At 44.1% G+C, this 25,781-nt stretch overlaps 1 protein-coding gene across 1 annotated transcript in view; it reads left to right on the top strand.

Annotated features, from left to right (window-relative positions):
* Acoxl (acyl-CoA oxidase like) overlaps positions 1-25,781 on the top strand; it is a 291,245-nt gene that overhangs the window by 167,119 nt on the left and 98,345 nt on the right. Inside the window, exons 13-14 of the mRNA XM_059261383.1 lie at positions 3,565-3,654; positions 22,240-22,349. Of these exons, the coding sequence (XP_059117366.1) occupies positions 3,565-3,654; positions 22,240-22,349 (200 nt within the window). The remainder of the gene's footprint in view (positions 1-3,564; positions 3,655-22,239; positions 22,350-25,781) is intronic.

Raw genomic sequence — 25,781 nt, forward strand, 5'->3', positions numbered from 1 at the left:
TCTGTGAAACTGACATGTGAACAGTCTATCAAGAAAGGAGAAATGGGGTCTGGAGAGATGGCTCAGCAGTTAAAGGCACTTGCAGCTCTTGTAGAGGATCTAGATTAGGTTTCCAGCACCCACATGGTGTTGACTCATAGCTACCCCTAACTTGAGTTCCAGAGGGTACAATGCCCCCTTCTGGCCTCTGTGGACATTGCATGCAGGTGGGACACACACAGGCAGATGACACTCATACACATAAATCAAATTTTTTTTTTTTAAGAAAGAAAAATTGAGGTTGAGAATGGGAGTGAGTTAGTTAGCTGAAGAAAGAGCCCCCAAAGCATGGCCCCTTTAAGAACACTGCCTCTACTGTTCATAGCGTTGGACTTCTTAAATGTGTGTTCTACTCCGTTCCTTAAGCTGATAAGAAAGGGCTTCCAGCCTTCCTCTGCAGACTGGAATTTTTAATGGGCTAATCTTGAGGCATCCTGTTCTCATTCTCCTGCCACAAAACCTTTTATAACCATTTGTTCCCAAAGAATTTTGGACCTCAAATTTAGAATTTAAGTCATTCAGTAATATGGCCGCAAAATCCCTTTTAGGAAATTCAGGGCATTGTGGGTCTTTAAGCTCGCATGCACTTTATGTTAGGTCTTTCTTGGAATGGCTAGCTTCTAAATAGGTCACCCCAGATGTCCTAAGGATTTAGTCTTCGGTGAGGCCAAGCCTTCCTACCCTGTTCTGAGGAAATTAGGTGGTGTACACAGGATTGGTGATTCCAGAAGAGAGGAAGGACCAGAGCTCACACGGGGTGGACATTGTATTCTTTTTGCTCTCTCATTTCCAGTTGTCCGGAAGCCCTGAGAGGGCTTCTGGCCAGGATATATTATATACTATATAATATATTATATACTATGTAATATATAGTATATAATTCCTCAGGTCTGAAGGTGCCCCCAGAACATCTGCAGTCATCACACAGTTTTATTTCTCTTTCTAACCAGATGAGACATTCAAAAAAGGGATTCTGAGCTAGGAGATAAATAAATGATGCTCACTTGAAGACCTGATAGAAGAGGGACCCTCTCATGTTCACAGGACACTGTGGCCTGCCCACTGAGAGACTGCTGCTGTCTGTGTGAGTGGATTATGGCTCCTGCTGTGGGATGTTCTGTATGTCAAATGTGTTGCTCTGATTGGTTAATAAATAAAACACTGATTGGCCAGTAGCCAGGCAAGAAGTATAGGCAGGACAAGGAGAAGAATTCTGGGAAGTGGAAGGCTGAGGCAGGGAGACACTGCCAGCTGCCGCCATGAGATGTTAAGATACCTGCTGTGGGATGTTCTGTATGGCAAATGTGTTGCTGATTAGTCAATAAATAAAACACTGATTGGCCATTGGCTAGGCAGGAAGTGTAGGTGGGACAAGGAGGAGAATAAAGCTGGGAAGTGTAAGGCTGAGTCAGAGAGACACTGCCAGCTGCCACGATGACAAACAGCATGTGAAGATGCCGGTAAGCCACGAGCCATGTGGCAAGGTATAGATTAATGGAAATGGATTAATTTAAGCTGTAAGAACAGTTAGCAAGAAACCTGGTACAGCCATACAGTTTGTAACCAATATAAGTCTCTGTGTTTACTTGGTTGGGTCTGTGCGGCTGTGGGACTGGCGGTGAGAGAGATTTGTCCTGACCGTGGGCCAGGCAGGAAAACTCTAGCTACAGGCTCCTCTCTCATTACAGTCTCCATTGGTTACCCGGCTTCCAGGGCAGTGTAAAGAACCTATTTCTTCTCTTTCAGAGAAAAATGCTTAGGAGAAAAAACAACCCACATTGTTTCTTCAGCATTGTGTGTCTTGGATGTTGTTAACAGCTCTACTTCTTAGGCGTAGCCACTGATCTTCAGCACTCAGGCGGTGAACTATTTCATGTTCATCTCTTTCCATACCACACCATGTGAGATACTTCTAGAACACTCCAGGAACATCCTCCAAACCATCTATCTTCATCTGTAAATTGGGGGTGCTGTCCATGTCACGGGGCTCTTCGTGTGCAGACAGATGAAGGAAGTGAAGTGAGGCAGAGTTATATGACACCTCAGCAGAGTCTGCAGTGATCATCCTGTGTGTAGTGGAATCAAAATGATGAAACTGAGTCAGCCCAGGGTGGAATGGTCAGGAGACATAAGACTGACTTCTCGTGTTTGCCAGCAGGGTAGCTCAGCCGTGTGTGTGTGTGTGTGTGTGTGTGTGTGTGTGTGTGTGTGTGTGTGTGTGTAGGGGAGATAAAACTTCTCCAGGTTGGAAATGTTACTGATTTATTTATCCACGAATAGCGTTTGTTTACTTTCATGAAAGTCATTAAGGATTCTAACAGGCTTCTGAAGAGCACGTTGCTTCTGTTAACTGTGAGTGGCAAAATCTCACAGTGTAACACTGAGGAAGAGAGTGGCCTATGTGCCCGGCCTTAAAGGGTAGTTCTTCCTGCAGGGAGCAGGGCTGATGTGCCCAGGCTTTCACAGTTCTGTGGGCAGCAGGATCCTGGGTGTCCAGGCTTCTAGGAGCTCCTGTAGCCACTTTCAGAAATGAGGCAGGTCCCCTATGTATTGAGGGTCTCTGAGATTCAGGTCTGTTATTGGCATGTAACTACTCTTCTGTGGACGTGTGGCTCTCATGTGGCTTAAACATTCTAACAGAGGTGAAAAGCCCATCTTTCCCTATTCAGAGCTCATGTGCAGACTGTAAATACTATGAGAAGTAACAGGATGGTCACCTCTGATATGACAGGTAGGCTGGAGGGACAGAGGGCTAGAGTCTAGAAATTCTGTGGGGAGAACACTGAACTGAAGGAGATTGAGGGGTCTTGGCAGGGGAGAGCTCTTAGGCTAGAGACAAGCCATGCTCCCCTCATGTTTTCCTGGACCCATACCGACATTTTCCTGAGGGACCAGTTCTTTATGTGAGGAGACAACCAGCACTTGGATAATTGTGGGTTACTACCTTTGAAATAGAATTTCGGGAAATGAAAAGGAGGAAGAGGAGGAGGAAGAGGGGCAGGGAGGGAGGGGAGAGGAAGAGGTTGAAGAGGAGGAAACTAATTAAAGAATAAACTTACAATGCAGAATAGTTAATAATATTAAGACGTGAATGTCAGTGTGAGATTTTTATCCTGCTTCCCAATAATCCTCAGAGTCTAGTGGTCAGCTTTGGGAAGGAGCATTTTAGGGTGGAGGTGCATCATTCTCTCACACACATTGGTGTAAGTCACTAGTAGAATTCAGAAGAGTTGGAACACAGAAAGAATATTGGTGTAATTAATTGAAATCTCTTGGTTAAATATGAAATGACCATTTGTAGATGTTTTACTATCAATAAAGATAATACTCAAAATAGTCCTTATGACCTCAAAGGTAATGTGATAGATCAAAATTATTCTGAGTAACAGATATATGGCTCTTTTATCCTCCCAGTGTTCTGTTTTTAATTTCAAGTAAACTATTCTTTCTATATAATGATGGGACTGAGATTTTAAATTTTTTTCTTTTTCCTCTCCCTTCTTCTCTCCTCTTCTTCTGCAACAGGGTTACATGATGGAAAACCGGATCTCGGGCCTGAAATGTGACACCGACGTGTTTGTGACCTTTGAAGGTGACAATGTAGTCATGCTTCAGGTAAGATTCGGGACACGTTTATTCATTTTAAACAGCATGGTTTTCAAGACCAAGAGTTATCCAAAGAATCTGAAGTGTTCTGTACGTTTTATCTTTATCTGAGATCTCCATTTAATCGGCAGATGTTTTCCTGTTAGGCAGCTGAACAGGAGATTGGGTTATTTCTCTTCTAGGTCATCTTTGATGTTGAAATATGTCTTTGTAGTTTCAGAAAACTGCTGGCATGTTCTAACTCAGATGTTTCTACTAGCAAAGCTATTCCAATAGAGTATGTAGGCCCTGGAGAAAAACAAGGGAAAGACAGAATGCTAAGTCACAGAAGGCTGGGCTAGTCAGCCTCACTAGTCAACACAGAAATACGTATCAGGACAAAGTGGGACACTGTTCTCTTTTCAAGTTAGCTCATGTCGCAGAACATGTTGAAGTCTCGTTGTTGGGGAAATTACGAGAGGGTATGCTTGTTGCTGTGGGACTATGTGTGATTCTACCCCAGGACTCTACCCTAATCATCATAAACATGGAAGAAACAAACAATACATTCTCACCACTACATAATTTATGAGAGTAATGAATATCAGCAGCAAAATGATTATGTAAATCATACTCTGACCACTCCACGGGGAATTATGTATCACCTTTAAAATTGTGCTTACAAGCAGTTCTGCTTCTAACAGAAATTTAAAGCTTGTGCTAAGTAAAATGATATACAATTGCATACAGGATATAGTGGTTGTGTTTTTAAAAGAGAATAATGGATACTGGTTGAGTCGGTGAGTAAAATACTTGCTGCACAATTATGGAGACTCAAGTTCAGAGCCCCAGAACCCATACAAAAAGCTGGGCAGGTGTGACAGCTGCCTGTAACCCCAGCACACAGGAGGCAGAGATAGGGCCTCCGTGGGACAAGCAGGGTCGCTAAACTAGACAAAATGGAGAGCTCTGGGTTCAGTGAAAGACCCAGCCTCAATAGAGAAGGTGGAGACCAATGAAGAAAGACACCTGACGTCAACTTCAGGCCTCTGCACGTGCACATATGCTCTCCCACATACATACGTATGCACATATGCACTCCCACATACGTACTGGGGGCTTGTGGTCTGTCAGTGGAATAGCCACGTCTCCCTGGGTCCTCTCTCTTAATAAGTCAACATCCTGGATAACACTCAGCAAACAAGCAGGGTGTCACTGAAGGGGAAAGAAGATACTGGCTGCCTAGGGACCCTGGGGCTTGAGAAATGAAAAGGCAATTATTTGCCCAGGTTTCTAAGAAACACGGACAAAATCCACTCCAAACGAAAGATGCTCCCATAGCTGAAGGACCAGAAAAACAGTGGCTGAACAGTGGAAAAACTTGATGATGTCCAGTTTGAATCAGTTAGGCACAAGGAAAGGAGACCCTAACTCTCTTCCCACCCCACCCACCAACAATTTCAGTGGGTTCAGGCAGGGAGCCGATGTGTGTTTCCCATAGCCCAAGGAAGTACGTAGTATAAAATGGTAGCATCCATGTCTCTACCCAGTGACATGCAGGGAGCTAATCTCTATTCTTCCCATGGAAGCAGAGAATGCTCGAGATCTCACTCCAGGTAGTACCACTGGAACCTGTTATCAATGGAGCCTCTATATCTACCAATCAGGTGATGAAAAATGATGCTCACTCTAGTGTCAGTTGTGGGAATGAGGGCCAGGATGATCATCTCAAAGCTTTCCATCACTGTGACAAAATGCCCAAGAAGCAGACTGTAAAATAGGAAGGGTTTATGTTGACTCAGTGTCAGAGGTTTTAGTTCACAGTCTCTTGGCTTCATTGTTTTGGGGCTGCGAGACACAGCATCATGGTAGGGACCATGTAACAGAACACAACTGCTCACCTTGTGGGGACTGGGAGGCAGAGAGTGAGGCAGAAGGAGCAGGGGGTAAGATATAGACCCCCAAGTACATACTTTCGAGGATCCACTCCTTTCTATTAGGTTCAACTTTATCTCCAATAGCCTACCAAATTTTGAATTTATCAATGAACTAATCCATTAACTAGTCCAGAGTCTTCATGATCCAATCACTTCCAAAGCCTATCTAGTGGCAAACAAGCCCTTAGCACGTGGTATCCAGTGGTATTTTCAGATTCAAACCACAACTCACACCTCTCTCAACCCCAAAGTGCTTAGGTGGGGAGCTGAGCACCAGCATCGCTTGGTCTCAAAAGAGTGAAATGATATGAGTAATACTCGACTTTCTCCTTCTTAATCAGGACAGACAGCTGAGTCCCTATCCTCACCCAGCATCAATAAGAGGCATAATGAGGTGGTGGAGAATGTGACAAATTGGCACTCTGTCTCCTTGTTCCCAAGCCCAGGCGGTGTAAATTAGTGGTCCATTCTTGTTAGGATAATATTGAGGGAATAAATGGAAAGAGGAACGCACTTAAGCAGGGACCTTTGGAAACTCAGAATGAAACAGGAATTCATTCTACTATCCAAATAGCCTGGATACAAGCAAGCTAAAAAAGAGCCTCACTCGTCACATGACAAGCCAGGAAAACATGAAGGAAATTTGAAAATCAGCAGATGCTAAATGAAAAGAATCGGATGCTGGAATTTCATGACAAGGGTTTAAAAGTAACCACCACAAAAAAAAAAAAATGCTTCTATGATAATAAGAAGAGGATGAACAAGCTGGAAACTCAAGTCACAAACACATTAGCATTTATAGTTTTCCAAAGGAAAATGAAATATCTTGATATAAACCTAGCAAAACATATATAAGATTTATATGTTCAAAATCATGTATTTTCCCAGAAGATATCAAAGAAGACCTAAATGAATGTAAATGATAAAAATAGAAGACTTTTAGAAGGAAATAAATGACTAGGCAGAATGCTTGCCTGGTATGCCTGAAGCTCTAGACTTAATGCCCAGCATGGCATTGACTGGGCATGGTGGTGTGCATCTGTAATCTCAGAGCTCATGAGAGGCATGGAGGCAGGAGGGTCAGAGGTTCAAGGTCATCCTTAGCTTATATAATAAGTCAGAGGCTAACCTGAGCTACAAAACACTTGTCTCAACACAAAACAAAACAAAAAGTGGAAAAATTCATGAGACCTATAACAAAGGAAACAGTCATAGACTTGGCATCAAAAGCGTAATTCATAAAAGAAGAACCAATAAAAACAGAACTATGTTCGCCCCACCTGTTGCTCGTCTCTGATGGATTTCTAGGAGTGGAAAGTGATTTCTGCTCCCTGGTTTCCAGAAATTTCTCTGTTTCAGTTAGGAACATCAAAGTAGGATGCATGCAGAGAGAAGCAATTGCCTCACAACTGTGGGCTTCTCGGCGGGTCCCTTCCTTCTCAGGGGAAGGATGCTCCGGTGAGCGCTGTCAGCCAACACCATCTTCACTGTCGTTAGCTAGGGATTGCCTCTGGAGACCATGCAGCTTGGGAACTCTGGGCACACAGCAAGGCATGCTGCGGGTGTCTTTCTGGGGTGTGACCGATGGCAAGCTGGCAGGCTGACCCTCTCCCCAGCATCTGCACTATCAGAAGTTTCACAATTCTGTTATCAACCACAGCATTTTCAGCTCACTTACTTGAAGACGAAACTCCCAATTCCACCACGTTGGGTGGCTGTCCCATAGCACAGATATGCTTTAGAATTTCTGTAGCCTTTTCACATTTCCCTTTGAGAAAAATGGTTGGTTTTCTGACCCTTCCATTATTTTCTAGGGCAGAGGTTTTAGGCTCTTAATGAAATTTAATTACACCCTCCACCAAATCCAATTATGATCTGAATCCATGAAATCCCATTAGAACTTCCTTTTGCCTCATTAGGTATACACCAAGACAGATCCCTGACTAATCCACCCTGGCAGATTTCCTAAATAATGGCATCCAGAGACTTTGCATATATTGTTTATTACCCTGAAGTGGAAATATGCAAAACATGCAAATGAACCACAGGGAACTTGCTTAAAGACCAAGTGGGGGCTTTCTGCTCCTACCTGGCTGGAGGACTTCTGTTCTAGACACTCTGCTTAGGAGCTCTGATAGAGTATTGTCTGTTCATAGGAAGATGCCTTCCGTGACCCTGTGAGTCCTGTGATCCACAAGAAGAAACATTTTTCCAAGCAAGTGAGAGGTAGTTTGCTGTAGCCCTGGGCTGCTGTGGGCAGCCATGAGCACAAAATTTCCCTTTTGTGTTTTTGTTAAAATACTAGATTTTAGGTTTGGAGAGATAGCTCAGCAGTTAAGAGCACTGGCTGTTCTTCCAGAGGACTCGAGTTCAATTCCCAGCACCCACATGGCAGCTCACAACTGTCTGTAACTCCAGTTCCAGGATACTAGACACCCTCCTGCATGCAAAATACCAATGCACATTAAAAAGAATAAATACTAGATTTTGGAGTCATTCATGACGGGGACTGGGCCAGGCTTTTCTTGCACAGACTGGAGCAGCAACATTTCTTCCCTGACCAGAGTGATCCATGCTGCAAATGACAGGGTTTCCTTTCTTCTATAGCTGAACAATATCCCATTGCATCCCTAAACCTCATTTTCTTTGTCTGCTTGTCTACTGATGGGCACAGAGATTGATCTCGTGTTTAGCTGTTATTGAATGATGATGCAGTCAATACTGGCACGCAGGTGTTTCTTTGGTATGCTGATTTCATTATTGGATAGATACTCAGAAGAGGGATAGTTAGATCAAATGGCCATTCTGTTTTGGCTTTTTGAAAGGCTGTTATGGTCGCCATAATGGCTGTGTGAAAATGTTTTTTTTTTCCTTCACCCCACCCCCACAAGCATTTTTTCTGTTTTGTTTTACTATTAGCTACTCTGAATGGTGAACTAATATCTCACTATAGTTGATTTGTCTATCCCTATGACTAATCATATTGAGTGGTTTTCATGTATTTGTTGGCCGTTAGAATCTCTTCTAAGAAGTGTCTATTTTAAAGTAGAGTTATTTGGTTTGTTGTTCTGTGAGTTCCCTCTGTATTCCAGATGCTAATCCTTTGTCAGATGGACAGTTGGTGAACACCCTCTCCCATTCTGTGGGCTGTCTGTTTACTCTGGTCTACTCCTTATGCAATGCAGAAGGCTTTGGTTTAGTACAGTCCTTCTTTACACTTTCCCCATGCTTTTGAGGTCATATCTTCAAAATCGTCACTTCTACCATTTTGTTAGAGTGTCCCCTTGTATTTTATTCTTGTAGCTTCATAGTTCAGAGGCTTAAATTTAAATATTCGATCCATTTTTGTATTGATTTTTGTGTAAGAGAGACAGGGGCCAAACTATCCCAGTTTGTAGATGATATTATTCCTTGTATGGAAAAGCCTGAAGACCCTACCAAAGGTGCAATGGGGCTGATAAACTCAGTAAAGCTGGAAGATAGAAAACCAACACGCAACACTCTAGCATTTCACACATCCATTGACCAGATTCCTAAGAAAGAAATCATGAAAGCAGACCTACTAAAATTAGCCAAAAGTATAAAAATAAAGTACACAGGAAACGTTGAACAAAAAAGTCTTTACCATAGATATCACCAAACACCAATGAATGAAAATGAAGATGTTAAAAACTAGAAAGAGCAGCCATGCTGGCGCACTGTTAAGATGTCCCCGGAGCTCAAAGAGATTTACAGATTCATAGTACTCTCCATCAATGTGGTCCACAGAACTACAAAACGAAAACAAAAAAACAACAAACAAAACCACACACACACACACACACTTAAATTCATATGCAAGAAATCTTGATCACAAAAATTACATCTCTCCACCAGATTTCATAAGGAACACAAGCAGTATGGCACGGGCATAAAGCCAAGGTAAGAAGGCAGAAACCCAGAGATAAATCCAGTCATCTGCAGCTGACAGAAAACACAGTGGAGAAAGAGCATAAATGGTAATGGGCAGCCTAGGTAGCTAGGCACACAAGAATCAAGAACTTAAAGACAATGGCTTCCTGGAACTTGCCCAAGTGGAGTCTGTGTTTAGAAATACCTGGACGGCAGTAACGTGGCAAGCCCAGGAAACATTCAGTCTAAGTGAGAACAGGAAAGCAGCAGGATCAAAGGGTGGCTTCGAACAGGAAGTGGTTTCTGTTCAACAAAGAACATGAGTAAGAAGCCGGAAGGGCTTAGCCATGTGATGGGGAAAGCATATGTTCCTTCTTGAAACGAGTGAGAAAGAAGAGAAGCCCACTAAGACACCAGGACAAACAGGCTGCACTGACATGCACTCAAGAGCATATGAGAATCTATTTGACCTTGGCACCTTCTGCTGGCTTGACCAAAACTACCGAAGAAGAATTGTCATTTCTGGAATGAGACATTGGAGACAAAGCATTGAGTAGGAGCCTTTTACTTTTTACTTAAGATTTTTAGTTTACTTTATGTGATTTTGAGTTTTTAAGAATCAAGTATGCTTGACCTATAGTCCCTTTCTGGACACGACATGACTGTCACAGTCAGGAACTCACCGTAGCTGTGGTTACCTACACAAGACCTACACAAGATCAAGCCAGCTAAAATCTCAGCATAGATGATCTCTGGCCCCACCCCTTACGGGGGAGCTATTTTTGGCAGTGGATAGTGTCTAGGGGAGCAAGTATCATTATTTTTGAGGGTATGACAACAGGTAGGTTTCCCATACTCCAGTGGAAGACCCCACATTCATGCATATATGGGCAGTGCTAACTGGATTTACCGAGTTATCCAAAAAACAAAAACAAAACACATGCACACACAAAATAAACCAAAAACAAAGACATGAAGTTGATAAGGCACATGTTGGGGAAAATGTGGAGGAATTGGAGCGGGAAATGAAAGGATATATATATATATACATATATATATGTATATATATATATGAAATTCTCAGAAATAAAGAAAAATTCTAAAAATATGTAGTTCCTTCTTAAAACTTAAAAAGTAGGGAAGGAAAGAGAAGGATTGAAGAATAACAGACAAGAAGTTCTTTCCAAGGGGCCAAATCTATCCATAGCTATCATCTATTATGTATGTATGTATGTATGTATGCATGTATGTATGTGTTCATTCATCCATCTACATATCTATCTATCTATCATCTATCTATCATCTATCTTTCTGTCTGTCTGCCTATCTATCTATCTATCTATCTATCTATCTATCTATCTATCTAAATATGCATCCATCCATCCATTCATCCATCCATCTATCCATTTATTTATCTGTTACCCTTATTCATCTCCTCCCTCCATAGCAGAAAGAATTTGAAAAATTTCCCCAGATAAGTAAGACATGGTGAACTAGAATGATATCTTTGAGGCCAACCTGGAGTGGAGTAAGGGCTGTACCTTGATCTGAAGTTCTGGAGTTCCCTCTATTCTAGGGAACACTGTAGTGAACCAGAAAGCAGTTTCACAGATGCTGGTCCTCTGACTTTGGGTGAGTCCAGTGGCTAGCAGGTGATGTTGAGGGACCCAGCATCAGGACAAGTGTATCCCCCATATCAGAAGGTGGGACCAACTCAGTCACATAGCCCATCTAAAGGGCTGAGATCTGGTTGGCAACAGGATCTGGACTGGTGACCACTGTTGTGGATCGTAGCTCCTGTTTTCTTGGAAGATCAGCTTCCTGCCCCCTGGAAGGCCAAGGGTCTTCCTGACCCACAGAGCTGGAGGTGGGGTGGGGAAATAGTTTAGAGCCTTCCCTTAGATCTACAGATGAGAGACATCATAGAGATACCTGTAATGTGATAAAAGGAGAAATATTAAGAGTAGATAAGATGTATGTAATAAGGGTGTGTAAAATGAGGCCAGAGAGGCCTCAGAGACCTGGTTAACAGATTCTGGACAGCCATGGTAGAGTAGGGCAGCCAGAACTGTGCCTGGGACCAAGCTACAGACTTCAGAATGATGGGGGGGGGGGCCAAGTTAGGGTGATGGCATGGATACATAGAAGGATATCTCCAAGATCTGTTTAGGGCTAGGATTGATCCCAAGCAATTCCAAATGTGATCATCCTCTCTGGGAATTAGAGGGACTTTGGAGCAGTTTTTTCAAAAGCTGACCAAGGTAGTTTGAATAGGCATTGTTTTTCTCTTTCCAAGTCCATTGCCCCGCACACAAAGCTGGTACCCAGTCCTCGAAACCAGATGTTACATCGTCTAAATATTTAAAGCTCCCTTCAAGGATTCCATGTGTGCACTTTTGGAGAAAGAGAGCCTTCCAAATCCAAGTCACTCTTTTTTCTTTGCTTCTCTGCTCTCCAGAGAAATGCCTTCACTTTCTACACAGACTACAACAGTTCTGCAGTGAGGTTGATGTCAGCATTGTTGCACAATTGATGCCTGTGGGTCCTTGACAAAAATGTGTTAATTGTGTATTTTAATTTTGATGATAATCTAAACAGAAATAGTCTAAGTAGGGTATGTCAACTGTTAGAATAACAACCATCCAACCAGGGACTCACACGAGCTTCTAGCCTTTGTCTTTGTACATGGTTCCCTGCCATCCATGAGACCTCCCTTGATCCACAGGGTAAACATCCTGAGATCCTTTGTCGATGCCTAAAGCCATGAGTCATATGTAGAATACCACCCCCTGGCTATGCTATTTGTTCTTGGACACACACATACACACACACACACACACACACACACACACACACACACCTGTGATGAGATTTAATTTATATGTTGGGTTCAATGAGATTAGCTAAAAATGATAAGAGCACAATGATAATGATATAGTATATATAATAGTTATTATCAAAACTTAAGACTATCTCTGAAATTTTCCATCTAATACTTTCTGCAGACATAACCATGGGTAACCGAAATCTCAGACAGTCTGTGAAGGAGGGAGGACTGTGGGATTTATAAGCTATCTGTACCATGCCCCACCTTGGTCACTGGAAGCCAATAAAGGGAGAAAAGATGTAGGTTCAATTTAAGTGGAAAAAAAAAGTGTATGTATGTATGTGTGTGTGTGTGTGTGTGTCTGTGTCTGTGTGTGTGTGTGTCTGTGTCTGTGTGTGTGTGTGTGTGTGTGTGTGTATGTGTCTCTGTGTGTGTCTATGTGCCAAGGAAAAGCCAAGGGACAAGGGACAGCATGGTGTGCTGCTGTAGGGAGGGCTTCACAGGCCACAGAGAGGGTAAGGAGGTAGACCTCTTCCCCAGCCAAGAGCAAACTGTCTGGAGTTCTGCCACAGTCTAGGAGGGCCAAGTTTCTGCCACAAAGCAGTTTACCCCTTGCTAATTGGGCAGTCGATGTGAGAGTCATTGGTGTTTGTAGCATGGCTTGTATTGAATTTTATCATTTATAGTTGGACAGATCTATAAACATAAGGTATTTATATATAGTTTTACATTTGAGCATGTTTAAGTAACATAATTTGAAACAAGTAAAGTCAACATTGCAGGGGAATTTATCCCCCCCCCCCCAGGAAGGTTTCCACATTACTCAAGTTCAAGAAAACTTGAGAGGATTTGTTTTCAGCCGTCTCCTGGCTGTTTATTTTTGTCACAGATTTTAGACTTCATTTGCTTTTATTTTGAGTAATAAAAATTATACACATGTAACATTGGAGTTATGATCATAGCCAGGATTTGGGTGTGAAGGAGGACTGACATTTTCATGAATACAGGGACCTGATGGAAGTGAGGGATGTGCCCACAGGGGAAGCCTAGGATGGGGTGGGAGTCAGGATGAGGAAACTTCAGTCTGGGAGGGGATCTCCTTTGCTTTGGAGAGTTTAGTCTGAACCACTTGCTAGAGGGTCTATCAATCAGTACCTTCAGTAATATGGCTAAAACCATCCAAACACCTATCATTCTCCATGGGGACCCCAGGGACAGCGCTGTAGCCCATCTGTCCTTGAGGCCTGACCCTCTTCCCAGAGGTCAGCTTCACTGAACTGACACTGTCATAGTTTCTGGGTCATTTCGTGGGTCTCAAAGCAGTCACCTCAAGTCTGGAGGAGGATGGAGCCTCAGGAAGCTCCCCCCGCCCCCCTATGAATCCTCCAGCTGGATTCTTCTCTGGTCCCTTTGAATGTCACAGTGCACATGCCTGAGCTTTGAGCTTTGGCTAGGCAGAAGGCTAGGGATGAGGATGAACATTTTCTGCCTCTCAATAGGACAGGGTGTGGACCCAAACGGCAAATCTGTGGGGTGTAGAACCAGCTGATGGTGGAGCAGACCTCCATGGCCAGCCACACAAAGCGGTTCTTTAGGGTGGTAACAGACTGGCAGGGCTGTGGGCCAGGGCCACACTCCAGGCTCCTCGTGCCCAGCTGCTGTGGGTCCTTGGAAGATAACTGAATGACGGTCTCTACCTTCAGGGCCAGGTGGGTCCTTTAACAACTGCAGCAGGGCCCAGGAGGCTCAGAGTATGGTGGGGAGCTGGAAAATCTGAGGTCCCTTTGCTTCTTCCCAGGGGCCTAGAGCTGCTGCTGCTTAGCTCTTGCTGATAGCTGTCCTGGGGAATGTGGGTTCAGGCTTCCCAGAATTTACAGACTCTCCAATGGCGAGCGCAGTGTTTTTAATGTGGAATGGCTGGCATGGTGGTATCAAAACGGGCTTATCTACCAGGAGGGGTGAGAGCCACCCACACAGTAGGCAGAGGCCTTGGCTCCAAACTGATAATTCTCCTAGAAGTTTCTACTCTGAACACTAGCTTTGGACACTGATGGAAGAGATTGGTGGCTCCCTGGGGAAGGCAAGGGACCAGGATTGAGCCTCACAGGTTCCTGTCCTCAGATCCAAGACATTCCGGGGAGATGGCCTCTTGTGGCTGTAAGTCCCCTGAATTGGCGGTGACTATAAGAAGTACAGAGAGGGGGGTACTGGAGGGATGATGCTCACTTGGGCTAGACCTGGCTCTGTTTTATCACATTGTGAAATCTCTAGTTTGGCCTTTTCCTAGAAAATGGGGCCATCAGCTACAATATACACAGGGTTATATGTATATTGTACTCTGTGTTGCCATAGACTGCTGGGTGCAGAGCATGAAATGCAATTATGCTGTACTGTGGCCATCCTGTGCATACAAGCTCTGTGTCTGCCCCTACACCAAAGATGGTGTTGGTTTCTGTACGGTGAGCTGGGTTCGTCGCCAGATAGTGCACCAGCCCTTCTCTGGCAAGGGTGAGTCTGAGCAAGTCCCGTGAAGGGGTGCTATATGGCCCTGCTGTAATAGTGGAAGGTATGAGCCACATGCTGTGACAGGGCTCGGAGTGTATGTGGGAAATGGAAGGGGCCAAGGGGAATGGAGGAGAAGACTAAGGAGGAGGAGTCTGTCCTCTACTGCACACAGCACTGCCCACAGACCTGCACATGCAGAGACGTCAAACCATAACTGCCATGCTCCACTCAAAGAGTCTACATCAGATGCTCCAACAGGAAACAGCAAAGGTGCTTTCGCAGAAGCCTCTCTGTCCTCTGAGGTGTTCTTCCCACAGCCCCAGAAGTATTTCCCACACAGCCCAGATAATGGCGTTGTGAATGGGCGGAGCCTCTCTATGTCTATGTTGTTGGGACCTGTTGTCACCCGTCACCCCCATGCCTACTGTGGAGCTGTCCCTGCCATCTGTCCGGAACTCATCTGTTCCTGGATTCTGTATGAACCCCCACTACCTGTCACTATGCCTGTCACATAGTAGGTGCAGTTTGGGTGAAAAATTATTAAAGGTGTGAATCCTGGTTTGAGTTCCAACCCTTGCCCTTCCTGGCTCTGTGACCCTGGCAACCCACTTGAGTTGTCTTAGCTAGGAGATCAATACCCAAAGATGCCCAAGCAGGAAATGAGCTTTCTGTCTAAAGAGGTTTAGAACAGAGCCCAGGTAGGTGCTCAGAGGAAAAGGCTGTGCCATGGTGAGTGTAGCATAAAGAATTAAGGAAGGAAAGAAGGAAGGGAGGGAGGGAGGGAGGGAGGTGCCCTCTGCTTCTCCTAGTGGAAGGATCTACTCTCCCCTCCTTGGGCTTCTGGGCCTGCCTCGTCCTTGCTGATGCATCATGACTTTGTCCAGTTTGTTGTGCATGTGCCGACCTCTCAAGGTCACACACAAGCTCTCAAGAGGCACATGTGTCTCATTCATCACTGCAGTCTGCACTAAGCATGAGCAGTAGACACAGTGCACACAGTAGGTGCTTCATCAATGTGGTAGACTGAAGGAGAACGCAGTCAACCCGCAGTTCATTTAACTGGGAAGAATCGGAGAGTATAAGGTAAATTGGGTCCAGACTTGGCTAAAAATAACCTAATTTCATCACTCCCGTTCTCTTGAAGTGTGCATTTTTGCTGAACCCAAACAAACACTTCCCTCCACCTAAAAAGTCAAGTACATGTTTAAGGTTAGGAATTACTCAGAATCACAGGTTGGTTTACGTGTTCACTTCGAATCACTGTAGCTCATCTCTCCTCAGCTCCCTTCTTCCCCTCCCTTCCTTCCTCCTCACCCTCTTAGTATTTTCCTTCCTCTCTCTCCACCCAGAGGATTCGGAATGTTCTCCTCAAAGAAGTCTTGCCTGGGTAGGTGACCCGGCACCCAGGAGAAGTAGATGGCTATGGTGTCTGATAAGAGTCACACCTCCTTGCTCTTTTCTGATCTTCACACACCGAGTGAACCTTAGGAGCCTCGTGTCGCTGCTACCGCAGAGAAAATTATGGGATACTCAGTTCCGCGTGCATTTTGAGTAGGAACAAATGACATTTTAGCATACACGCCACGCAATATTTGGGTGTCCGAATGTTAGCAAAGGAATCTTACATTCTCCGTGACAGTTCCAACTGAAACTCCCAGGGCTAGGGCCAGCGTTGTGGGGTGCGGCCTAGGCAGCAGCACAGGACCCATGACAGAAGGTCCCCACTTGGTTTTCTGTTCTCTTGTCACCATCTAGAAGTTAGTAAAGGACTCCTCCTTTTTATTTTGTGTCTGCAGCACTGTTTGGGCCTCTGAAGGCACAGTACCACTGCTTTGTATGACTCCGTCACCAGACACAGCGCAGACTGAGGCCCTCTGTGCATGCCTCTCCTCTCTAGGGGGCCATCTGCAAGTCTCTCCTCAGAGTCATAGTTTTCTATTCTAATGGCTCACATGTTTCCACCTTGGCGGCAAACCCTCCGTTTGACTTTTAATCCGAGCTCACCGGACCTGGCAGGATCCACTGAAATCCTTAGCAATGTGGAAATGCAAGGTTGCCTCATAGATGCCTTGAAAACTGATTTGACCTAAAAAAAATATTTATTGGTGTTACACAATCAGTGTTCCAGGATGCATGTGATATTTATTATAGATGTGTGTTTCTGATGTCATCTTTCTGTACAGTTACTCACACTCATAGTCTTGGAATGTTGGCCACAGATTGTCTTAATTCCTCCTGTATAGGGGCTTTTTTTAAAAAAAGAAAAAAGAAAAAAAGATGATGTCTGCTCTGGCTCTTTGGTCATTCCCAAGTTCTAAGAAAGGACTCTTGGGTAGGCGTGCAAGAAAATAGGATACTCACGTTTAGAGAGCCGTGTAAGTGACCACACGTGTAATCCCCAGACAGAAAGTTTCACAACCTTCCTGAAGGGGATTTGGTATAAGGACAACACCAGACCTGGCCAAAGATGTAACCACTTGTATTAAAAAAATTCATTTTTATAAAAGGATATATTTTAAGCCAGGTGGTGGTGGTATACGCCTTTAATTTCAGCACTTGGGAGGCAAAGGCAGGGCTGGGGTGGGACCAGGGGTGGGGCCAGGGCCAGGGGCAGGGGCCGGGCCAAGGGTAGAGGCAGGGCAGGGGCAGGAGGATCTCTGTGAGTTCCAGCACAACCTTGTCTACAGAATGAGTTCCAGGACAGCCAGGGCTACACAGAGAGAATCTGTCTCAATAAACAAACAAAAAACGAAAAAGAAAGAAAAGGATATATTTTTTAAATAATGAAATTTCTACTATGACGAATAAATACGTTGCAGAATTTCCTAGTTTTGAGAAGCACTATTGTTACATCTGAGGTCACTTTCCTCGTGTATATCTCTCTGTACTACTTTACTTTTGTAACTTTTTGTGAATCTGTGATGGTTTTAAAACGGGAAGGTATAAAAGTAGTGTAAATATGATAAAATATAAAACATATTCTATTCTAGTCTATTCAGGAACGTATCTCCCGGGTAGAAACGCTCATTTTAGCTGCGGGCTCAGCTCGGGCATCTGACCTGTCTTGGTCATGTCTGCTACTCTGTCTGATAAAGTGTTCGATTTAGAGGCTGGAGCCGCCGGGTCTCTAGCTGAGAGCTTCCATCGCTGATCTGGGTGGGTATCAATCTTGACTTTCTACTAACTTGGATTTAAGAAGCATCTGGAAGATTATCAAAACACACCTGGGTATACCTATGAGGGTTAACCAAGAGGGGATACTCTTGACTGTACCATCCCAGAGGCCAGGCATCCAGATGGGATGACCAGGGGAGATGAGAAAGTCTGTTAGTGAGATACTCTCTGTCTCTGCTTTCTGGCCACAATGATGCCTGCGGCTCTGCTACCCTACTATGCCCTCGGTGCCATGAAGCTGTGAGCCCAAGCAGACCCTCCCATTACTTTGCTGGATATTTGCCACAGTGACCAGAAGGTCTACTAACACCAGGGCTCTCACCAGGGAGCCAATGGCAGTGCGAAATAACTCATTTGAAAAGCGTATCGATTTGTCTCATGACCTAGAAAAGGAGCAGAGACCCCCAAGGGGGTTACCTGCTTTTGTGGTGCTAGCCAAGGGGCAGCTTTTCTTGGCTCTCTTAAATTTAGCAGGAAGAAGTTGATTATTATATCATTCTAATTTTGTTCTAATTAGAGTGACTTAATACTCTCAATTTAAGTCGCTTAAATCAGAGAGATTGCATCAGTGACGGAGAGTGTTGCTGAGGGACTGGAGGGAGGGGGCGAAGGAAGGCAAGAAGGGAACATGCCCACCTGCTCCCTCATTGAAGAGCGAACTGGAATCCAGTGACTCTCCCACTCCCCAGACTGTTGTTCCTTGTCTGCTGGTGAAGGACAAACACATCTGCCCTCCTGGTATCTGTATTCCAGGCAACAGAGAGACCACAGCAGCCAGAGTGCGCTCTGTTCTGGGGCGGCTGTAAATCCAGGGAAGACTGCAGTGGGCAGGAGTCAGAGACAGCCATTGTTTAACAGTTGGAATGATGTTGCTTTTGGAACTAGAGGGAGAGCAAGTCGGAACACTCATACGTTAAACAGAACCAAAACTGTCAATGTTCGCAAGAACCAAACCTGTAAATGTTAGTCTTGATGATATAGTTGGTGAAACTTGAGCTTGAATGCTGGATCGTTTTAACTCTTATTTCCACTTATTCTTAGCTGTTTCTCTCACGTAACTCGAATTGCTAAATGGTCTTTTAATAAAAAAAACCCGGAGCCAGATGTTGGGGTAAATGCTGAAAGATCAGAGAGACGAAGGACAAGCCACTGCCACGTCTTACCTGTAGGACTCCTCAGCCTGAAAAGGCTCCAGCCGAAAAGGGGCTTCAGCTGAAAGAGCTCTAGTTCCTGTCTCCTCACGCCTTATACACCTTTCTCCGCCCAGCCATATCACTTCCTTCTTAGTGCTGGGATTAAAGGCGTGTGATTCCCAAGTACTGGGAACAAAGGCATAAAATCTCAAGTGCTGGGATTAAAGGTGTGTGCCACCACTGCCTGGCTCTGTTTCTCTCCTAGACTGAGTCAATCTCATGTAGTCCACGGTGGCTTTGAACTCACAGAGATCCACATGGATCTCTGCCTCCCGGGTGCTAGGATTAAAGGTGTGTGCCACCACGGTCTGACTTCTTTGTTTAATCTAGTGGCTTGTTCTGTCCCCTGATCTTCAGGCAATTTTTTTTAGAGTACACAATATATCAGCACACTCTCACTGTTGGTGATGTTTGATTTTCGTGCTTGTTTTATATAGCTGTAGCTATCATAAAAATGTTCATGTTACTGGACCCCATAATACAGTGACTCCACACCCACTGGACTTAATGCATTATGCTCTATATTCCATTACACCCCCTATATCCTAAGATAAAAATCTTTGGCCATGCAGTCTGTCTAAAAGTATAACTTATTTTTGAAAATATTTATTTATTTTTATTTTATGTGTATGAGTGTTTTGCCGGCATGCATGTCTATGCACCATGGAGGCCAAAAGAGGGTGTCACATCCCCTAGAACTGGAGTTACAGAACGTTGTGACCTGCTGTACGGGTACTGGGAATCAGTCCTGTGTCCTCTGGGAGCCAGTGCACGTAACCTCTGACCCATCTCTCAGGCCCCTAAAGAAATTTGAAGTTTCATGACAATACTTCAAGGAACCAAACAAAAATGTTATATGCTCTGTTCCTTGTATAGCCCAGGTACTCAACCCTATGAGGAGGTGTGAGTGAATAAAGAAATAACAGATTATACAGACATAAATCCTGGTTTTGGGTGGACTGGGCTCCCTGCTGGAAAAACTGCACCCTGGAAACTCAATGTGTTCATTGTATAGCATTGAACAGGGAGGCAGGGTTATTGCATGCAGATAAACAAAGGCTCTGAGACCTTTCAGCATCTCTCCCATGAGCAGCATGGCTTTCCCTGAGAACCCTGTGTTATTTGCGTGAGAATTTGTTCTCCGGGATCTAAAGAGGAAAGTACTACCTGTCGGAAAGAATATGTGGATATAAAGATTAAGGGCTAGGGAGACACTTCAGTGGGTGAAACCTGCTGGTAGGCATGAAGGACCTGGGTTCAGATCCCCAGCACCCATGTAAAAGTTGGGTGTGGCTGTGTGCATCTTTAACCCTAGAGTCAGGGAGCTGAGACAGGCAGACCCCAGGGGCTCCCTGCCGGCCAGCCTAGCCAAATGGCAAGCTCCAAGTTCATCCAGGAAACATGTCACAGAAAAAGAAAAAATAAATAAAACCTGGGGGTGGGGGTGGGGTGGGGATAGGAAACCTGACATTTACTTCTGCCCTCACACTCCCACACATGGTGAGTATATCTACTCACATGTGTGTACTACACACACTGCACACACATGCACACATATGATACCATGCAATTAGAAGTGACCTAAATATCCTACTGAGTGGAAATGTTTAATGAGTTATGATTGGTCCAAACAGAATTTTATACAGACATTCAGCAGATAAGTAGATTCCTATGTCACAATGAAAATCAAAGGATCGCTTAGGATGCTGTTGTGAATGAAATCACATATCATATCCATATATAATCCATGTAAAAGCATTTCAAAAATGCAGGGCCTGAGGTGCAGTCTTGTAATCAAGGTACTCAGAATGCTGAGGCCAGAGGATTGTGAGTCTGAGACCAGCAGGAGAAACTTACTAAGATTCTCCCTTAAATAAAGTTAAAAACAAAACAAAAATCATACATAGGGTTTGGGGCAGCGGAAGTGGTTCAGTGGGAAAGGGCTTGTCATGAAAGCATGAGGACCTGAAATCTGATGCCTGGAACCCATGGAAAAAGGCAAAACTGGACACACACACACACACACACACACACACACACACACACACACACGAGAGAGAGAGAGAGAGAGAGAGAGAGAGAGAGAGAGAGAGAGAGAGAGAGAGAGAGAGATCATGTATACTATTGTGAAATAATGAGGAAAATGTCCTAAAATCAAGAGCTGAGAAAAGGTGAGTCAGCACTTGTTCGGTGCCCTGACAACCGTTTGTTAGTGTGACTGCAGTCATCATGTGGTCTGAGCTTCAGCAACGTGGTTCAAGGTTCAGCTGGTTCTGCTTTAGTTCTTTCTTCCTATAGGGGCGTGGTCAGTGGCAGGTGGGGCCAAGTTACATCACTCACACGTCTAGTCCCGGCTGCGCACTGTCCACTGAGCCTCTTCTGTGGTTGATCCAGAGAGATCTTTGAACAGATCTGCAACAGTATTCTGTATTTTGAAACAAAATAACTTTAAAGTCACTGGAGAGTGAATATTGATAAATTAATGGATATTGACAGATTGCTTTGTTTGTGGTTTTTTTTTTTTTTTTTTTTCGGGGGGAGGCGTTGAGACAGGGTTTCTCTGTAGTTTTGTGTGTCCTGGAACTCACTCTGTAGATCAGGCTGACCTCGAACTCATGGAGATCTGCCTGCCTCTCCCTTCTGAGTACTGAGATTAAAGGCGTGCGCCACCACCGCCTAGCATATTTTAGTAGTATTCTCCAAAGACTGAATCAACCTAAGAATGCCAAAGACAGAAAAGGGAACGGAGACATCTGGGCTATTGGAAGCAAGCAGCTTTCACATGATGCATTGACTAAGATGGTTGGTGCCAGGGCTAGTGTGAGAGGCTGGCAGAAGCCAGGGGAGAGAGAGCAGTTCTCCAGAGTTAGGACTCGGCCTTGGGGAGGGATCGGAGTGGTCTGGAAAATGCCATATATCTATCATGGGATATGGATGCTCCCGGAAGGATGGGGTCTTAGATTTCTTTCTTTCTAAGGAGTTTGCTAATGGCAAGTGGACTTCATCTGGCTGCCGCTTTTGAGGACATTGATAGGTCCCACACTTGTGAGACATGGCTGATGTAGGATTAAACTAACTCTCTGTGCAGGTTGTGGCCCGGGAACTGCTGGCCCAGTACAGCAAGCAGCATAAGAAGAACCCAGTCTTGGGGCTGATCCAGAACTGGACTGCAACTGCTGGCGACAAGCTGAGAACCAGGTACACATCACCCAAGACAGCATCCTTACCTCCTTAAGGGTTTGACTCTGAGCCTGTTTACAGAGCCTTGACATTGGGCCATCTTGCCTTTGTTTGATAAATTTAGTATCTGATGTAGGCAAATGCATTAGGGATGATGTAAAATTCTTATGTGCCTACCACCCGACTTAAGACCTAAAATATTTCAGGCTCTGCCCTTTCTCTCAGGTTCCTTCTTCGTTATTTATTGTGTGAGTTTAAATCTTAAGACTTCATGAGGCAGGTCCTTATTTACATTTTACAGGTGGAGGGAGAAACTGAGGCATGCAAGTTAAGTGTTTTTCTCAAGTTCCATGGCCTATGGGTGGCAGGGCTCAGGTCTGACCCCAGCCAGTCCAGTTTGGGGAATCTATGTCTGGGTTGTTTTTATTTATTTTTAGTATATTGCCTCTAACCTCAATTGAAAAGGCATAATATCGGATGTACTCTATAACTTTCTGTTTTCAACTGAGATTTTGCTTCTATGGTTTATCTAAGTTACATAAGTAGCCAAGAAGCTTCATTGCAACTTGTCATAATAGTTCTGCATGTATAAATGCCACAATTTGACTGTCTTATTCAAGTCTCCACCTTTGATCAGTATTTGAGTTGTGTTCAATATTTCGATATTTTGTACAAATTGGTGAAACACATTGTTCGTGTTTTCTGGTGAACACAGGGAAGGTTTTTTCTGGGAAACAAGGGGAGAGTCTTTGTAGGGCTTTTAAAATTGGAGCAAAATGTACATCGTACAAAACCACAGACATCTGTAGAGTGAGCCCACCACCTCAGATACAACTGAAGCCAATTCCATGCGATAACCTGACCTTTCCAGTACTCACGAAGTTCTCTGGTATTTTTAAAAAAATAAGGGATATTGATCTCAGTCGTTTAAACTGATTTCATGGCTCATTACTGACTTGTAACCTGTTGTTTGAAAAACACTCCTCTAGGGTCTTTTACCCTGGAATGGAGTGGTGTACGCCAATTTTGACTTTATTAGACAGCTCTAAATATTTTTCATGCTACAATTGCTACCAGCAGTATTCAGGAGTGTCCAGATTTGAGCTTCTCTGGACTGCGTTGTCATCTGCAACATTCATGCTTGTGAACCAGGTGGTCAAGTGAAAATTTCATTCTCAAAACAGTAAGAACAAAAACCTCATCATGTTTTAAATAAGTCTGTGATTTCATGTCAGGCTCACAAACATCTTAACTCCAGCTCCAGAGAATCTGACGCCCTCTCCTAGCCTCATTGGGCACTGCACTCACATGTGTATACCCACACATAGACACACACATATACACATAATTAAAAACAAGATTAAATCTTTCAATAATAGTAATAATAATGTGAGTAAGCTGAAGGCCACCACACTCTATGTGTAAAGTAAAAAACAGCAAATGTTGTTTAGAGCACAGGTTGCCTTCTTACCTCCAGTATGCAGACACATACACACACGCATATGTACACACAGGCACACATACATATGCATGCATACACATCACATATACACACAGACACACACATACACACATGCACACACGCATATGTACACACAGGCACAAGTAGGCACACATGTGCAAAGACACACACAGACACACATACATATGCATGCACACACATCACATGCACACACAGACACACACATACACACATGCACACACGCATATGTACACACAGGCACAAATAGGCACACGTGCAAAGACACACACAGGCACACATACATATGCATGCACACACATCACATGCACACACAGACACACACACACACATGCATACACGCATATGTATACACAGGCACAAATAGGCACACATGTGCAAAGACACACACAGGCACACATACATATGCATGCACACACATCACATGTACACACAGACACACACATACACACAGGCACACACGCATACACACATACATACAAACACACAAATAGTAAGTATAATAAAATTTAAGAAAAGAATGCTGTTTTCTGAGAGATAAGATTTCCTTAAAATCTCTCTTTATTATTTTAGTACACATTTGTTATTACTACATTATAAATTTTATCAAATGAAGTTTTTGCATTTGTGGAAAGTATGTGACTATGACAATCCTTTATTCTCTTAATTTGATATGCTTTTGTAAAATGTCTTACATTGTGTGTGTGTGTGTGTGTGTGTGTGTGCGCGCGCGCGCGTGCCCAGCACATGTGCAGAAGTCAGAGGACAACTTGCAGGAGTCAGTTCTGGACTTCTACCATATGACTTCTGGGTATCGAACCCGAACAGTCGGTCTTGGCAGCAGCTGCTTTTACCCACTGACCCGTCAGCTGCTTCCCGTTTTATGCTTCTCTGCTTTAGACGTATGTCAGAGTGTTATTGTTGACATGTTTGGGGAGAACTTCTTATTTGGTTGGAAGAAGTCAATGAGTGATTTTAAAATGACCTGAGCTTGGGAGAAGATTTAACCCTTGAGTTAACCCAATGCTTTAGGACTGTTAACGCTTTGTCTTCGTGGTCACTTTTGGTAAGTCCCACCTTCGCCTGTGTCCTCTTTGTCCTTCTGTGCCTGTCTATTGTGGTGTCTCTCTGCTTTATTGCTGTGGCTCAGTCTTCCCAGAACTTAATCCAGCTTAGCAGTATTTTTCAGATGGCCTCTGCTCCCTGAGTGGCTCCTCAGATGTACTCAGCTGATGTTAGTTCTCTTCCTCAACTTGACATAATGTAGGATCACCTGAGAAGGAATCTCATCCAGCAATGTCCAGGTCAGGTTCACCCGTGGGCAGCCTGTGAGAGATTGTCCTGTTGGGTTAACTGGAGTGGGAAGACCCACCCCGAATGAGAGCAGCACCATGTCACTCACTGGCCCCCGACTGGGAGGAGGGTAGGCTGAGTACTGGTGAGCACGCATCAGGTTGTTGCTCTGCTTTTAACTGTGCACGTGCTGTGATTAGCTGCCTGACACTGGCTCCTGATGCCTTGGCTTTCCAGAAGTGGTGGACTGTAACCCAGGACTGTGAACCAGATAAACCTTTTCTCCGTTAAGTTGCTTTGTCACGGTGTCTTATCACAGCAAAGGAAATGAAATGAAGACATCCCTTTTCTGCTTTATTGTTTCATGCCCATACACTTTTTTCTTTTATTCTACTTTGAGAGAGCTCACAGTATTTTTTTTAATTATCACTTTTCTTTAGAAACTAAGTATTACTCTCTATAACTCAAATATATTGAACTAATTTAAAAATGATTAGAAAATGCAATTTTAAGATCTTGACTGAAAACGTAAAGAGGGGGCTGGAGAAATGGCTCAGTGGTTAAGAGCACTTTGCTTCTCTTGCGAGGACCTGGATTCGATTCCCAGCACCCACATGGGGTACCGTAACCATGTGTAACTGCAGTTACAGGGGATCCAGTCCTCTTCTGGCCCCCGA

The sequence above is a fragment of the Peromyscus eremicus genome, chromosome 4 (assembly GCF_949786415.1).
Source record: "Peromyscus eremicus chromosome 4, PerEre_H2_v1, whole genome shotgun sequence".
NCBI classification, from domain to species: Eukaryota; Metazoa; Chordata; class Mammalia; order Rodentia; family Cricetidae; genus Peromyscus; species Peromyscus eremicus.